At 43.6% G+C, this 16784-nt stretch overlaps 2 protein-coding genes across 2 annotated transcripts; one reads left to right on the forward strand and one right to left on the reverse strand.

The window, feature by feature from the left end:
• The first annotated feature begins 590 nt into the window (after positions 1–590).
• LOC125891161 (zinc finger and BTB domain-containing protein 39) lies at positions 591–6155 on the forward strand. The gene is made up of 4 exons (XM_049580186.1): positions 591–716; positions 2579–3906; positions 3989–4348; positions 5148–6155. The coding sequence occupies exons 2-4, from the start codon at positions 2623–2625 to the stop codon at positions 6120–6122; spliced, it is 2619 nt and encodes an 872-aa protein (XP_049436143.1). The 5' UTR covers positions 591–716; positions 2579–2622; the 3' UTR covers positions 6123–6155.
• Positions 6156–9415: 3260 nt separating this feature from the next.
• gpr182 (G protein-coupled receptor 182) lies at positions 9416–15141 on the reverse strand. The gene is made up of 2 exons (XM_049580198.1): positions 14221–15141; positions 9416–13083 (listed from the first exon to the last, which is right to left on the reverse strand). Exons 1-2 carry the CDS (start codon positions 14404–14406, stop codon positions 11983–11985), a joined length of 1287 nt encoding a protein of 428 aa, XP_049436155.1. The 5' UTR covers positions 14407–15141; the 3' UTR covers positions 9416–11982.
• Between the last annotated feature and the right edge of the window lie 1643 nt (positions 15142–16784).

Below are 16784 nucleotides of genomic sequence, written 5' to 3' on the forward strand. Positions count from 1 at the left end.
TCACCATGGATGCAGGGGTCACTTGCAGGTGCCAGGTGGGAGCTTCTCGCGAGATTTTGAAGAATCTCGTCGCCTCGTTTAGGAAAAAAAAAAATACCAAGAAAAACCAGAAAAAAAATTACCACAAAAAAAAAAAAACAGAAAAAAAATACCCCGAAAAACAGGGGAAAAATTACTAAGAAAAACAGAAAAATAAATAAATTATTCCGAAAAACAGAAAAAAATTACTTAAAACAGGGCTTTTTTATTTGTCAAATGAATGCAATACGCTTCTGTAGGGTTAGGCTTTTATATATTTTTTTTTTAATAATTTTTCAAATTGTTTTTCAATTATTAATTATTTTTTAAATGACTTTTTAAAGATTATTATTGTAACTATTATTATTATTAGTAGTAGTAGTAGTAGTAGTAGTAGTATATACCTTATTTTTATATTCTAAAATATTTTTTCTTCCACTTTTAATCAAAATCTGGAGCATATGTACTATAAAACTTCCTCCACCCACAGTGCTGTTTGAGCCTTCTCACTGCAGTGACTCTGTCAGACTGCAGGGGGCGACCTCAGTACAGTTTTGTTGACATACGTCATCAAAAAGCGACGGTCGATCAGAGGGGTTGTAATAATTTATAAGATTTACAGTCCGTGGACGATCACCAGACTCCCTTTGAAAACAAAGAGAGGAGTAATCGTCACCTGCAGACATCTTTATTAATGAGTGAGTAATTATATTAACACTAACGACACGTTTATATTAAAACCAGGGAGATTTTTGTTCCGAATAATTCTGTAAAATGTGTCTGATTTAGTGAACTGAGTTGTCATAACGTGTCTGGGGGGAAAAACTGGCTAAGCTCCGTTAGCTTCATGATAAAGAGCTGAAATTAAAATGTATATTAAGAATATAAAGCATGTCAAAACAAACTGATGTCACACAGCGGCTCTTTGGAAACATACAGTTGTTTTTGTGTGTGATGGAGTGATAGAGGTGGTGGAGGAGTAACCACAGCTACATTTATCTCTTCATCACTGGTTGTACAGTTAATGACAGTTATTCTTTTCTTAAGCACTTTAAAATATCTCTTAACAAAGGTCTTAAATGCTTATAAATCCAGCACCCACTCTGTATTCTCTGACATGTCACTGTAAATTAATCAGTGTTTTATTTGCTATTTCAAGTAATGCACTTACAGTTTAAGACAGCAGCCTAAGTGACAAATATCCATGACGTTTCCAAAGCCAACATTATTCCTTATTCACGTTTACTTTATCTAAAAGTGGCAATGCACTTTGGAGTTGTCAATCACTGTGGTAATAATCTGATTTAAGGCCACATAAAATTATTCTACTTAGTATTTGCTGATGCATTACAACCACTATTCAAAGAGTAGTGCAAAAGAGATAAAAAGGTGTTAAGACAAAACATAAAGGGAGCATGAAGCAATATAAAGACAGACATAGGGAGGATTTAAAAGAGTAAAATACAAAATTAGACCAAAAATAAGCTGCAATATGTGAATGAAGAAACCCCAAAATTTTTAAGGTATAATTTAAAACTTGAGACTTGAAGAAGATCTAAAATTTTCTGGGAGTTGGCTCCAGATTTGTGGTCCATAGAAACTGACTGCGGCTTCTCCATGTTTAGTTTTGAGTCTGAGGACAGTGAGCAGACCTGACCCAGATGATCTGAGACATCTGGATGGTTTGTAAGGCAGCAGCAGATCAGAAGTGTGTGCATGGCAGGCTCTAAATATTAATTCTCTGACGCTCAGGAAGCCAGCAAAAAAAAAGGTCTGAGAACTGGAGTGGTCTTATCGTTCTTGGTATTAAAGTCTTGCTGGAAACCTAAATCCTTCTGAAATGTTTGTTAGATGATAGTGCCTAGATTTTAGAATTGTCTTAATGTGGATGTTGAAATTCAGGCTTTTATTTTGAGTCAGTCCACAACTGCACCTTTTTCTGACTTGGTTTGTAGAGCCGAGAAGTGAATTTTACTTGTTCTTCTTTGGCTCTAAAAACAGTTACGTCCGTTTTTTTATCTTTGGTTCATTTTTGGTAAATGGACCTGCACTTATACATCGTCTCTCAAAGCGCTTTTACACTACATGTCACATTCACCCATTCACAAACTGGTGGCCAAGGCTACAAGGTCCGTACAAGGTGCCACCTCCTACACAGCTTTACCACGCTCACGCACCACCACTCACGGAACAGCCATCAGGAGCAATTTGGGGTTTAGTATCTTGCTCAAGGATACTTCAACATACAGAATGGAGGAGCCGGGGATCGAACAGCTGATCTTCCGAATGAGCCACAGCTGCCCCAGTCACATCCAGTCATTGATTTGTTCTCATACTTGGTGATTTCATAGGACCATAGTCACTTAGCAATGTTGTAATATAGGTGTATGTCATTGTAAACTGAACATTCTGGGGTTTTTGGTTGAAAACATGTCTTTAAACATTCAAATCTGAAGTGTATCATTCGGAAAGAAAGAAAGAAAGTGTTACCTGACTGTTACAGTACGTACCACACATATTCTTCCTGTGCTGTGACCGACTGTCTTCTCTGCTTCTGCAGTTGGATTGTAGCGCACCAGGACTGCAGCAGCAGCAACAGCAGAGATGAGGATCCGGCTGCAGGGTCCCAGCCATGCTGCCAGCCTTCTCGCTGAACTCAACAGCTGCCGCCAGTCACGTCGATACTGCGATGTGTTCCTGCAGGTTGGCAACCGCACATTCGCAGCACACCGTGCGGTGCTGGCCTGTGCTGGGTCGTACTTCCGTAACCTGTTCGCCCGGGCTCCATCCTCGTCCAGCGCTGCCTTCTCTCTGGAGTTCATCTCCCCGGCCAACTTTGAGAAGGTGCTGACATTTGTGTACACGGGGGAAATCTTGACTGACCTCATAGATGTCGGGGTGCTGTATGAGCTGGCAGAGAGGCTGGGCGTTAGTGAACTGGTGAGGGCCTGTCACGCCACCTTCCCAGACCTGCAGACTTCAGTGTCTGCAAACTGTAAAGCAGGCAGTCCTGGAGACCTCGCCCTGGACTCTAGCATGGTTGCTGCTGCTGCTGCTGTGTCCACAGTGGCTGCCGTTAGTGCAGCTTCTGTATCTGCATCATCTGTGTGTTCCTCTGCTGCCTCCTGCTCCTCTCTGTCTTCACCAGCTGGTCCGTCTGCTGCCCCGACCCCTGCTGCCGCTCCCTCGCCTCTCTTCCAAGCCAGGGCAGCCAGGATCAGCCGGGACACTCACAGTGTGGCTCTGTCTCTGGACCTGAAGGCAGAGGACATGCAGTCTCATATCGGCTATGGGCAGATGGCAGCAGATCATCAACTACAAGGAGGACACAGTCTTCTAGCCAACAGTCATTCCAGTCAGAGTGATGGCGTGCTGCCTCCGGGGCCTGTGCTGCAGCTGAAGACAGAGCAGGGGCTGGAAGACGAGGCCAAAGGCAGGTGTGAGGACAGAGACACAGATGGACAAATGGTTTCTGAGAGCGCAGGAAGCTCTCTGCCGCAGAGCAGCAACGCTGCACAGTCTGTCTCCTGCTCCTTCCCTGACTCCTCGGCTCAACTCGGAGCTGAGGCGTGTGACCCGACGTCGTCCTCAGGAGAGCCTCTGGCCAGCCTGCAGGTGGGATCAGTGGAGGGCAGCGTGGTGGACGTCCAGAGGGACGGCAGGCTGATGTTTGCAGAGGTGGAAGCGGGAGTGAGTGAGGAGGAGAGGGAGGCTCTGAAAGGGAATGGAGCAATAGAGGGTACAGAGGAGGAGCAGTGGAGACAGCTGGCAGGTGAGATCATCGAGCTGAGCGACGATGAGAACTTTATGGAGGAAGGAGATGAGGAGGAAGATGAAGATGACCTTGTGTACGTGGAGAATGGAGAGGGAGGGAACTCAAGCAGCCAGGTAATGTTTGCATTTGTCAGCAGTAAAATATTCAGATAAACGTGAGTCCACACGACAGAAATAATCCTCTTCACTCCTCCAGGTGACGGGGAACACACTGTCATGTAAAGCCTGCGCGGTGCCTCTGCCAGCAGACCCTGCCGCCATCAGAAGACACGCTGAGACTCACCTGACGGAGCTGGGGCTCTGCAGACTGTGTGGAGCCTCGTTCCCAGACCGCACCACCGGTGTCACCCACTCCCTCTCCCACGTTGGGCTGCAGCTCTTCACCTGCGACATGTGTCAGTTGCAGTTTTGCAGCCAAAACAAACTGCTGCGTCACCACCACCAGACAGCCTCCAGTTACACGATACCACAGGGGGCGCTGACCAGCAGCAGCCAGGGGCCGAGCTCCGAGCTGCAGTGTGCAGTGTGCAACAAAACTCTCAGCAAGGACTTCCAGGTGAGTGGACATTTAACAGGTTGTGGTAGAGATGCATGCCCATAACAAAAATCCACATATCTGGTCAGAAGGAGAAACACACACTTTTAAACATCACAAAAGACTTGGATGTCAACAGGTCTTTAGATTTGCGCAAATATCACAAGGCCGACCTTTTCAAGAAGGTGGTTAAAGGAATGAATAAGGGAGGCTGCGTTTGCGCGGTCCAACAAGTCTGCCACCGCTTGAAAACTTTGCAAAAATCCTGGCAGAAGCAACAGCTGTTCTACTTTAAATATTTTACACATGAGAGCATGTTAATCCGAGTGTGCACGGCTGCATGTAAAGGGTCAATATTCATTTTCATTAGCCATGTGAAGAGTTTAGTGGGGAAACTTGTCTTCTTTAGGATTAAAGTCACAAACCTGAATATTTTGTGCATGTAAGCACAGTCATTAAATCATAAAATACAACTACAGCTTAATTATTCCTAAAAAATAATCATTAGTTGCAGCTTTAATATATTGTGAATATACGATACGGTCCGTTTAATTCGGCAGGAAGCTTAGATTAGACTCATTCTCTTTCAAGACAACCTGTAGATGTAGCATGCAGATAATTATTTATTCTTGGAATAATATAAGAACCAATAAATAAAGTGGAAAGCTACAGTAGCTAAAATGGAACATAATACATACTACATACAACTGATTTCACAAAAACAAATCTGACAGTAATGTGGACAGATATTAAAAATATGGAGTCACTTTTTAATCATGAGATTCTCGTATCTATTTTATGTTTCTTACCTCCTACACAGACGGTCAAAGACCACCTGCTGGGCCACGTGTGTCCCCAGAGCCTCAGCTGTGGTGTGTGTCACCTCCCCCAGCTGTCCCTGTGCTCCCTGCTGTGGCACGCCCTCGCCCACCTCTCTCTGCCCGTCTTCACCTGTCCGCACTGCGCCCGCTGCTTCGTAGAGCGCTCCCTGCTGGATAGACATATGACTGTACATGCCGAGGAGGCGGCAGCTAAGGAGCGGGAGCGGTCGGCGCTGAGGGCCTACAGAGTCGGGCCGGATGGAGTCGGGGGAGGTGGTATGGCGGGAGTGGAGGAGTTGCATTGCTTCCTGTGCCCACAGACTTTCCGCTCCTCCTCTGCCTTTCAGTACCACCTCAGCCTGCACACCAACGAGTCCCTGGGGGCCGGGGGAGGTGTCGGGAGTCCGAGCTGGTTGGGCAAACGTAAAGCTGACCAGTCTCTGGAGTGCCCACCGTCTTCCTCCTCTCCACGGGAAGTCGGTGGCCTTGTCAAAATGAGCAGTCTAGGTTTGGGGCTGGGAATGAGCTTCAGCATACCAGATAAGTTTTTCCAAGGGTCAATGCACAACCTGCCCTCTGGGATGTTGACCAATGGGAGTTCAGTTCAGGACGGAGGAGTTGGGGCAGCAGGTGTCCGTGGGAAATGGTACCGGTGCCGCTACTGCGGCAAACGCTTCGCACACTCAGGTGAGTTCACCTACCACCTGCGCATCCACACCGGGGAGAAACCCTACCAGTGCAAAGTCTGTCTGCGCTTCTTCAGAGGCCGCTCCACCATGATCTGCCACCTGAAGACGCATGCCGGCGCCCTCATGTACCGCTGCACCGTCTGCGGCCTTTACTTCTCCACGCTGAAGCTGGTGTCATCGCACATGGAGCTCCACAAGGACCACCTGCCCCCGGACTTCAACATCGAGCAGACCTTTATGTACAATGATCACTCTAAAGAACCGCTGCCCACTGTGGACGCCTGATGTGTCGGCGTGGTGTTCCTCTCCTCGTCCCTTTTCCCTCTCTCTGACACTTCCTCTGTGTCTGGTTGTCGTGGACCACAAACTGTATACAATAGACTAGTAGGGCTGAAAATAATGATTATTTTTATTATTGATTTTTTTAATGAATTGATTAATCGTTTAGTCTGTGAAATGCCTGAAAAAAATTTAAATGGTTGTCACTTTTGCTCTAAATGTCAGGTGACAGCTTCAGATTGTTTGTTTTATTCCACGAACAGTCCAAAACCCAAAGATATTCACTTTATGATGATAGAAAAAAATGCAGCAAATCATCATCTTTTCTTAATAAATGTCTTAAATGAATACTTCAGCTGCAAAATGACAGTATATCAGTTACTCACATGCCTCCTCAGTAAACGGAGAATCCAAAAAAAGTGAACATTCTTCATGAATTGACGTAAATAAAGACTGCATATAACAACAAAAAACAACATCAAAACATCCATGTACGAACTCCCACACAATTTGTGTTGTATATCCCAAGTCTCATATATCCAGTCTTATGCTCAGCACTTCCCAAACAGATGTATTTCTGCTAAAACATAAGAATATAAATCACTTCTACCCACCAGTAGCCCACCCTGAGCTTACCTGGTCGTATGTACATGTCTTAAATCGTAATGTTTTGGAGAACTGAGCGTGCAACTGGATAAATGAGACTTGGATCATACTGCACGAGTTGTGTGAGAGTTTGTAAATGATGTTTTTAAATGTGGACCGTTTACTTCAATTCATGAAGAGCGTTTTTTGGATTCTCTGTTCACCGTGGAGGCCTGAAGAAGAACTGTTTTCTTTCAGGTATTCAAGGTAACAGCTGAAATTCATGGGACACAGATATGATGCGTCAGGTAGGCGGGGCGGAGCAGGGTTTTTTACCTGCTACACAGACTCGTCTCATTAGCATGTGGTTGCTGCCAGATTTATTGTGTGTGCATTGAGTTTCCAAGTGATGATGCAGTTGGGTCTGCCAGGACTGGAAACATATAGGCCAGTGGTTCCAAACTGGTGGGTCATGGGTCCTTTCTGTATAGACCGTAAGTGACTCGCAAATGTGTCAAATTTGTAAAATACAGTTTATTTTGAAGTGCAGTGAATTTTCGGCACAGAGCTTTTATTTTGAAGTGCCATTTCCTGCTATAGAGTGAGGGACTTATGGACAGCTACTTGACAGAGACAGTAAACTAGCTTTTTGACAACATGGCCAAACGCAAGTATGAAGCTTAATATATTAAACTGTGTGGACCTTGAACTAAAGACTATGTAGAAATCTGGACCATGTGGCTGGAGTTGTTGGGAACCACTGATACAGGCTTTATTAACTGGTGCTAAATTAATTAAAAGGAGTGTTTTAACTACAGGATGCATTGATTTGATTGATTCATTTTAAAGTGAAATTTAAAACCACACACATGGTTGCTCTGCTGGTATCATTGCCTCTTGTACAATGAGGTATTTTTAATGATTTGTAGACAGGTTGTACATGTTTTTTTTACACAGTTTTATGTAGTTTTTACCTGTCGGAGAAAAAAAAAATAGACCAGCCGCGTACATATAACAATGAGCAGTGGGGTGCACACATGGACAAGCCTTTGTGTCCCATGTATTTCGGCTGTAACACGCAGTAAGTCATTGATATACAATTCAATCCCATTCTATTTGATTTCATTTATAAAGCTCAATATCATAAATCACAATTTGCCTCAGAGGGCTTTACTGCATACGACATCCCTCTGTCTGTCTGTCTCAGTCTCAAAAAATCTTTTAACGGTTAAAGACATATATACACAAATGGTCATTTTCTGGGTGAAGTATTCCTTCTTATTCCTAAACTACATTTTACTTTTCAATCAGTCGACTAATCGATTAATCAGCTCTGTAATAGACTTAGACTTTTAGATTGTAGTGGACATCTTATCTGTCAGATGCCGTTCACTGAGTCGACCTGTTCAGAGGTTCGGCCTCTTTGAACTAAGATAAAAAGAAGCCACTTGGTGGCAGTGTATCCTGTTCTGTGTCAGTGAGAGAAGGGAAGCTGGTGGATCGTTGACCGTCATGCAGTGCTCTGCTCTGCCTGTAATATGTACTCTGAACAAGTCTGTATCTTTACAACCTAAATATGACGATAGGTTTTCATGTCAGTGGTTGATAATTACACTGTTATTATTAAAGTAGCACCTCATTGTAGCATAGAAATTATTTTCCTATATTTGCAGTCACTATTTTCACACTTTTTTATGTCTTTTAAAGTTTCATTCTTCACTTTACAAATACAGCATGACCAGCCACGTTATGAAGTTCATTTTGTTTCTCGTTGAGACATAAAACATGTTTTTAATGTTGAGGAGGCGTCTTTATGAAAGCTGTCTATCTGCCATTAGTCACATGCTGTATTCACTTGTTTAGAGCGTTTAAAGCATGTCGTTCTGTAGAAATATTTAAGTGCCCATCACGTCTGTGTGATATCTGTGGCTTACCTCATATTTATGATGACGTTGTAACTATGTGTTATTTTTTTATGCCTTTATACATGCCATTATCTGTTTCTAAAGCTATCTATGAATGTTGGCCTTTTTTTTAAATTATTGTTTTTGAAAAGAATTAAATAAACGCCTCTAGGAAGACTGTTATCCACCCGGACATGATGTTTTAATCTGTTTTCAATGACCTGATCCACAAAATCCATCCATCATCAGAATTTCAGTGATGAACTTGCAGAAATCTGCGTAGTATTGTGAACCTCCTGCTTCCAGGGGCTTGTGACCTTTGCCTCTTTTTAAAGCCCGGTCTCTTCCTGCCATTGTGCCATCTGTGGACTGACTCCCCCTTTTCCTCCTCCTGCCTTCTTATCATTTAAACTGTCGACACATTCCAGATGAAGGCTGAAATGGAAGTAAATGTGAAAAAGACTGCAAGAAGGGAGATAGCTAAGTGCAACAACAGCAAAGTGTCTCCGTTAAATAAACACATTAAGTTTCCGAACACGCATGTCCCCAAGCTTGTTCATTTTCACTGCTGTGCCTCCGTGATAACAAAGTACAAACTCAGGTTCTGCAGCTTGAAGTGATAAAATCAGTGCTCGATGGAGTTTTATTGCATTTTAACAGGCGGCCATGTTACAGCACATGTAGACTACAGCAGCATCCAGAGAAGACATGAATAGGCATTTAGCAGAGGTGGGTCAGTGTTTTTAAAATCACAAGCAAGTCTCAAGTCTTCTCACTTAAAACCCAAGTCCTAAACTTTGAGCTTCGAGTCCTGAACAAGTCCCAATGCACTTGTCAACTAATGTAAGTTAATGCCAATAGTTCACTTACAAAAATCACAAGTGCTTTTAAAAATTTGTGTTTATTTGTTAAAGGCTCCTGCAGCTCATTAAAGTCCTGAATGGCATTAAATGTATCAATCTACAATATAAAGCCTTAATTACAATTTAAATGTCTTATATCATTCTGTCAAAAGTCTTAAAAATGCTAGGCAATTAGCAACATGTTGCATTGAAAAAATCTCAGAATAATTGGTATCGTTTATTTTTAAAAATAATTTACAGAATGCCTCTTGCATTTACATCCGCGGACCAGAATAATTAAAACAACAACACTCACATTTTCCGGCCGCAATGCTCAGAGGAGATGATTGACATGAGAAAATGCAAATTCAGCAAAAAGTGGCTTAAGAGGCTCTTCGTATTTTATGCAATAGGTTTTTCAAACTTGCGTCACAATGGGAATTAAGGCAGTGGAAACACAAAATTGCAAAGAAAACCCACCAACAAATGCTAGGTCATTTACCAAAGATGTCAGGTTTTATGTTACATTAAACATTTCAGCAAAATTGTCCTGAGCCCAAAGTAATTTATGTTGGTTCGTGTTTTTTTCTTTCTTTAATTTTAGTTAGAGTAAAACTGGTCCTTTCATTTCCAGTGGCATTAAAAAGCCTTAAATAGTCTTAAATCTAACTTAGTGTTTAGGAGCTGTTTGTTAAAACAAGATTGTTAAAAGTTTCTCAACCGTTAAGCTAACGTTAGCTAAGCATTAGCTCACTAACTATGTTAATATTAGCCTTGACTTACTGTTCTTTGTGCAACTTAAAATGTCAAACGAAGTCTGAAGTTGTTGCCTCTTCTTCTGTAATTTTCAATTTCAATTTTCAAGTTTTGAATTCTGCAGTTAGTTTTGTTGAGCCTGTGTAGTTTTTATACATAAACAAATTTTTTTCTAACTGGCGTTCAGTAAAGTAACGTTAGCTCTTCATTGTTCTTTACTGCGACTTAATCGGATGATGTCGGATTCGTACAAACTAAGTGGATCATCTGATGAATTAAAGGGATAATAAAGATTTTTTTAAGTGTGTTTATATGAGGTATTTATCCATAGTCAGTGTATTACATACAGTAGATGTCAGCAAGCACACCCCCAGTTTGGAGAAGCAGGCTGGAGTCCAACATGGAGGCTAAAAATGTACTGCTGTGGACAGGGGCAGCAACAAAACGTAACTTAGCCACCTAAAAAAAATCTATATTCGTTTAAATGTACATCATATTGAGAGTATTGTCCCTGCTTTAGCTTTCCATCATACAGCCCATGTCAATGGGGTAGGCGCTAAAGGCCCATTTATGTTTTTATCAAAGCCACCAGACTCCATTGAGAAAAACAGTAATTTAAGCTTGCTGAACACAGGAGCTGCTGGTCTAGCACTGCTTTGATCAGTTAGTCTCTTTGTGTTATTGTGTGACTTTGGTGAATTCGCACTAACCCTTTTAAACTCCAAAGCGACACAATAACACAAACAAAATAACTGTTGGAAGTAGCGGTAGACCAGCAGCTCCTGTGTTTAGCCATGTTAAATCACTGTTTTTTTCAATGGAGTTTGGCATTAAGGAGATTGATGTAACAGATTCACTTTCCTGTTAGACATCGCTGTCTGACATTAAGGTAAAGCAGTGAAAAGACTCTCAATAGAGTGCACACTTAAACTGATATTGATTTTTTAAGGTGGGGCTTTTTTAAGGTGGCTAAAATATGTTTTGCTGCTGACCCGTCCACAGCAGTACATTGCTTAGCTTCCATGTCAGATTACAGTCTGTTTATCTTAACTTGGGACGTGCCGACTGACTTCTACTGTATGAAGGTTAATTAACTGATTCATTCCACTATTTTTAAATAACATACTTTTTAATATTTGGGCTTGGGGGAGTATATAAAGTACTTTCAAGTCAAAAGGCTCAAGTCCAAGTAAAGTCAAAGTCACTAGTGTCAAAGTCCAAGTCATTTTTGATTTTGTCAAGTCTAGTTAAAGTCATCACTCTCGCATTAATAATTTGAACTATAATTTATCTGCTAGATTTGTAATTAAACAACACAGTTACATTTTCACATTTGCAAGATGTTTATGTGGTTATGAGGATTGCTCTTATCTGGCTCTCCACAGATGGACAGCAGATTTGTTTACGCAAATTCCTGGTGTGGCACTATTCTTCGTGTTCTTCTGTGCCAGGAGATTTTGAAGGTTGCCATGAGTTCCTGTGGGAGTCGAGCAGCTTTGAGGGGGAAAAAAAAAACCATCAAACATTTCCTGCTTTCCTCCGTTTAAAACTGTGATCAGATAAATGATAGAAAAGGGAAAAAAAACAGGAAGTGGATTATGAGAGGAAGGTGTTTGTGAGCCCATCTGTTTCGTAACAAATGGCACAATGAGTCTGACCAGAGTGAGACGTACAGTCTGTGCCTCTGGTATTCTGAAGCACCAACACTGGATTCAGTTCTGTCAGATCTTTAAACGTCTCACTCCTGAAGCTCTCGCCTTTCTTATCTCAGCTTCATTTTTATGATCCGACATCAGACTGACTGGTGCTGGTGTTACTTAGCTTGCGTTGCTTCCCCGGGTCTCCCCCACCTCCGTTGGGAGCGTTTGGCTGGGTTCCTGCTCCCGTCTGAACCATAGTTGCATCCCTAGGAATGTAGTTCATCACAGTGTTGATCATGTTGTCACGGAAGCTCTTGCTTAGAAAGTTGTAGAGGATGGGGTTGGCGACGCAGTGGAACAGAGATACGCCCTGCACCACGCTGAATGAGAAGTAGAGGACTTCTATGGTGTTGCAGCTGAGGATGAAGGGGTCCAGGTCATCTATGATCATCAGGAACATGACCAGGTGGTAGGGCAGCCAGCATACGACAAACACCAGGGAGTACACGTGCACGAGCCACACATCCCGTCGGCCCTGCACATCTGGTGCTGTTTTAACTGCACGAGCAATCAGCACGTTACAGGTGATGATGACAGCAGCGGGGCCCAGGAACTGGAAGATCAGGCAAAGGAAAGCCACAGAGGCAAACCACTCTGTGTAGCTGTGCTCAGGCATCATGTAACAGCCCGGCTCGTCCCACTCCAGAAGATCCACATGGACGTTCTCCATCAGAGCCAGGATCAAGGAGAGCACCCACAGGCCTCCACAGAGCAACCAGCGGCGCTGTCCAACCACAGGGAAGAGGGCAGGGAACGTGGGTCTGGTCAGGGACAGGTAGCGCTCCAGGGTCATGAAGGCCAGGAAGAAGGAGCTGCTGTAGAAGTTGACCACGTAGATGAGGTTGGTGACCTTACAGAGGAAGCGGCCCCACAGCCAAACCTTGTCCACGGTCACCTCCATCATGAAGAAAGGCAGGATCACAATCACCATCAGGTCCGACAGGCTCACGTTGATGATACAGAAGAGAACCCCGTTGGCCGAGTGGCGTCTGCGCCAGTTGACCCAGACGACCAGCGCGTTCTCCAGCAGGCCCACCATGAAGATGAAAAGGTAGAGCAGGAAGAGGCAGATGCGCCGGTAGTCTACAGCGGTGTCCAGCTGGAGGGTGCACTCGAAGATAAACCATGGCGTGCCGTTATAGTGGTCCAGTGAGTGGTTGTGCTCGTGAGTGCTCATGGTCTGGAGTGAGAAGCAGAAGGAAACTGTTTCATATCTGGACAGAGTTCAGATTTACTTTGGGTTTAATCTGATTATGTTTTCAGACGTTACATAACAGAAGCACAGGAGGAGGAGGAGGGTGGCAGACGTGCTGGGTTGAAATGTTACTCAAATGATTTTCAGGGGTGGATACCAACACCACAACAGATTATTGGAAAGCCATTTCACAACCAACATCATGCAGTTCAGAACATATTTGTCACTTTGAGGTGTAACAGGGTGAGTTGTGCAGCAGTAATGTGTGTGGCAAGGTCAGATGTACATTTGTAGTGTCAAGTATATCAATTACACAAAATCTATTTCAGTTGTTACCTGACACGCATCAACCTTCGTACTCAACATGTGGAACGTTTGATACTCATATCCCTAAGCTCACCTTGCCTCTCCCCTTTTGCTGTTGTGCTTTGTGGGAGAGGTAAGTGACGTTGCTCTTGTGGTAATTTCCATGTGTTAGCGCTGTTGAGCTGTTTATAAGTTCATTTTATGCTAACATAATCTTGTGTCGCTTAATTTGTGTAGGGGCTCAAGTATGTATATTTGTGTTTGATGGAGGATTTTGTTTTTGCCACCTGTTGTCAGGTTTGAAAACATCAGTTTACAAAAGTATCTGTATACGTGTAGACAGACATCAATCAGATGGGAAGCAGTGAGTTACAGACGTCTGGCAAACTTCTTTCTAACTACACACCTGCAGTGTTTTTTACATTTTCAAACATGTACAGTTTTAATTTTGAAGTGCGTTTCCTGCTGTAGAGTGAGTGACTACCGGATAGCTACATGACAGGGGTGTTAAACTAACTTGACAACATGGCCAAACTCAAGTATGACACTGAATGTATTAAAATGTGTGGGCCTCTAACTAATGACTAAGGAGGAATCTGGACCCCATGGCTGGACCGGTTGGGAGCCACTGCTTTAGACAAAACTGATGCTGACTCAAGTGACATCACTTAAGGCAATTTATCTGACTCCAAACTTATTTCATGTGCCTGTAAACTGCATTTATGTGTACAATCAGTGGAGTTCCTCATTTATACAAATTTAAGGTGGAAACAGGTTGTTACATCTCCACAAATATACAATTGGAATTTACTGTACCTTGCTGTGATGATTATGATGATGAGAAGTGTGCCGGAGATGAAGAGGGCAGGTCCCCCCCCGAGGCCTCGCTATCTTCTGTTCCAAGTGGAGCCTACAGACACAAGATAGCTCCTTCCAGCTCTGATGTTGAGGGCTATCTGAGCAATCTAGTAAGCAACGAGTGTCTACCCTCCCATTTCTCATTCTCTCTCACACACACACACACCTAACAGGACATCCTCAGTCTGTAATGGGGAGTGGTGTAAAGGCCCAGGGACGCCCACACAGCTTAAGGGAAGTTCATTTTAGTTGGGGGGAAAAAAATGTTTTCAATCATAAAATGTGTTTCTCAGAATTTCTATTCAGCACTCATGGGAGAAACCAAACAGAATAAAACTTCTGGGTCTAGTGTGTCAGATTTAGGGGAAGATATTGGCAGAAACTGTATATAATATTCATAACTATGTTTTCTTTAGTGTATAATCACCTGAAAATAACAATTGTTTTCTTTTTGCCTCCTCAGAATGAGCCGCTTATGTTTACATGGAGTGGGTCCTTGTCTACGGAGTCTATCATGTTGTTTCTATGGTAGCCCAGAAAGGACAAACAAAACACTAGCTCTAGATAGGGCCATTCACGGTATTGTGTTGGCCATTGTAGTTCTCCTACATGCTTGGACCACGGGAGAAATTCAACTTGCAATCTGCAACCTCACTGCTAGATGCCACTGGAGCCTATCCCAGCTGACATTGGGTGAGAGGCGGGGTACACCCTGGACAGGTCGCCAGACTATCGCAAGGATGACACATAGAGACAGACAACCATTCACACCTACAGACAATTTAGAGTCACCAGTTAACCTGCATGTCTTTGGACTGTGGGAGGAAGCTGGAGTACCTGGAGAAAACCCACACTGACACGGGGAGACCTTGCAAACTCTGCACAGAAGGGCTCCCACACGCGGGATCGAACCAGGAACCCTCTTGCTGTGTGGCGAAAGTGCTAACCACCACACCACCGTGCCGCCTCACTAGAATACTCAACAAATAATTAATATCTAAATAATTAGCCTGGACCTGAGTAAATCTACACTGAGCAAAAAATTTGAACGCTTTGTTTTGTTTTTTCAGGCTTAATTCAGTCAGTAGATATGTTTCTCTCAAATTTTGGTTGCAGATTTGTTAAAAGATGCTGATTGAAAAGCATCATTTCTGCACAGGTGTGCTGTCACAATAAAAGGCCACTCTAACATGTGCAGTTTGATCACACAACATGATGTCACAGATGTCTCAAGGGAGCGTGCTATCTGCAGGAATGTCCACCAGAGCTGTTGCCTGTGAACTGAATGTTCATTTCACAACCATAAGACATCTCCAGTGTTTGTTCTGTGTATTTGGCAGTACATCCAACCAGCTCACAATCACAGACCACGACTAACCACACCAGCTCAGGACCTCCACACGCAGCATCTTCACCTGCAAGATCGGCGGATACCAGCCACCTGGAGAGCTGATGTAACGACTGGTTTACACAACAGAAGAATTTCCGTACAACCATCCACGGGGGGGCCGGGGGGGTTCTATAAAAATACAAATCTGATTTTTCCAGCAAAAATCTCTTTAGATGAGTTGGCTCCCACAGATCAGAATTCATTTGATCATCAGTTTTGGTTTGCCTGACCTCCATGATGGTGAGTGTTCTCAGTGTTTTACCTTGCATGATCCTGTGTGTACGTACACTGAAGGCAGGAATGGTGTAGAAACAGAAAAACAGGCCCCACATAGCAGAGAACAATAACAGGAAGCCCCTCCCCCCCCTCCCCCTGTGCTATGGGGGCACGGTGAGTGACGGGCAGAGTATAGGAGAGATGGGACGCCTGGGGGCACATCACTGAGGAAGGGGGCTCTTTAACCTAGAAACACACATCCTCATTATCACATTATTTCAACACTCTGCAACAATAAGCTGCAGTTCGGCTTCACCTCAGCTCGTGCAGGTGATGACAGAGCAGATCTGCTTCTTTAAACCAGAGAGTGTCCTTAAATGTTCATCTGATATTGCAAAAGTGACAAATGTGACCTTTTCATACCCTCTGATGAAATGATGCCATTGGGCAAACCAGAGCAGCAGCGAGCCTAGATGTGTCCTCAGTAAGGTCACCACTGAGGTCAGCGTCATATGGAGAGAGAACGCAGGGACGTTTGTGTTGGCTGCGATTCGCACTGATTAATGGGATCTGCTCCCTGGAAATGGCGTGTTCCTACCGCCGCTCTCCAGATCGTCAGCAGTTTGTTGCTTGCTGACCTCTTCAACGTGGCCCTTCTTCTGTCTCGCTGCTTATCCTGCCTGAATCCTATTGTCCTATTCTGTTGAATTTCTGGTTAAGCAAGTAGGAACCAGTCAGCAAATTCTGTCTCTGATGAAACAGGAAGGAACCAGTCAGCGAAAACACATCTTCTGGAAGGGGGAGACAAAAAGCAGCCACCAACACCCCGCACACCCCCCCCCTCCCTCAACCATGTTATCTTAGAACAACTATAACAAAAAACATCTACAGGTTACCTGATATTCTGTCCTGCAAA

Source organism: Epinephelus fuscoguttatus, linkage group LG7, assembly GCF_011397635.1.
Source record: "Epinephelus fuscoguttatus linkage group LG7, E.fuscoguttatus.final_Chr_v1".
Taxonomy (NCBI): Eukaryota; Metazoa; Chordata; class Actinopteri; order Perciformes; family Serranidae; genus Epinephelus; species Epinephelus fuscoguttatus.

Bases quoted from the DNA above. Each gene is read 5' to 3' on its own strand.
- LOC125891161 (XM_049580186.1), top strand. From the start codon at position 2,623: ATGAGGATCCGGCTGCAGGGTCCCAGCCATGCTGCCAGCCTTCTCGCT. The intron at 3,907-3,988 runs GTAATGTTTGCA...TCACTCCTCCAG, and splicing joins GAGGGAACTCAAGCAGCCAG to GTGACGGGGAACACACTGTC. The intron at 4,349-5,147 runs GTGAGTGGACAT...CCTCCTACACAG, and splicing joins CTCTCAGCAAGGACTTCCAG to ACGGTCAAAGACCACCTGCT.
- gpr182 (XM_049580198.1), bottom strand. From the start codon at position 14,406: ATGAGAAATGGGAGGGTAGACACTCGTTGCTTACTAGATTGCTCAGAT. The intron at 13,084-14,220 runs GTACAGTAAATT...TTCTCACTCCAG, and splicing joins ATCATAATCATCACAGCAAG to ACCATGAGCACTCACGAGCA.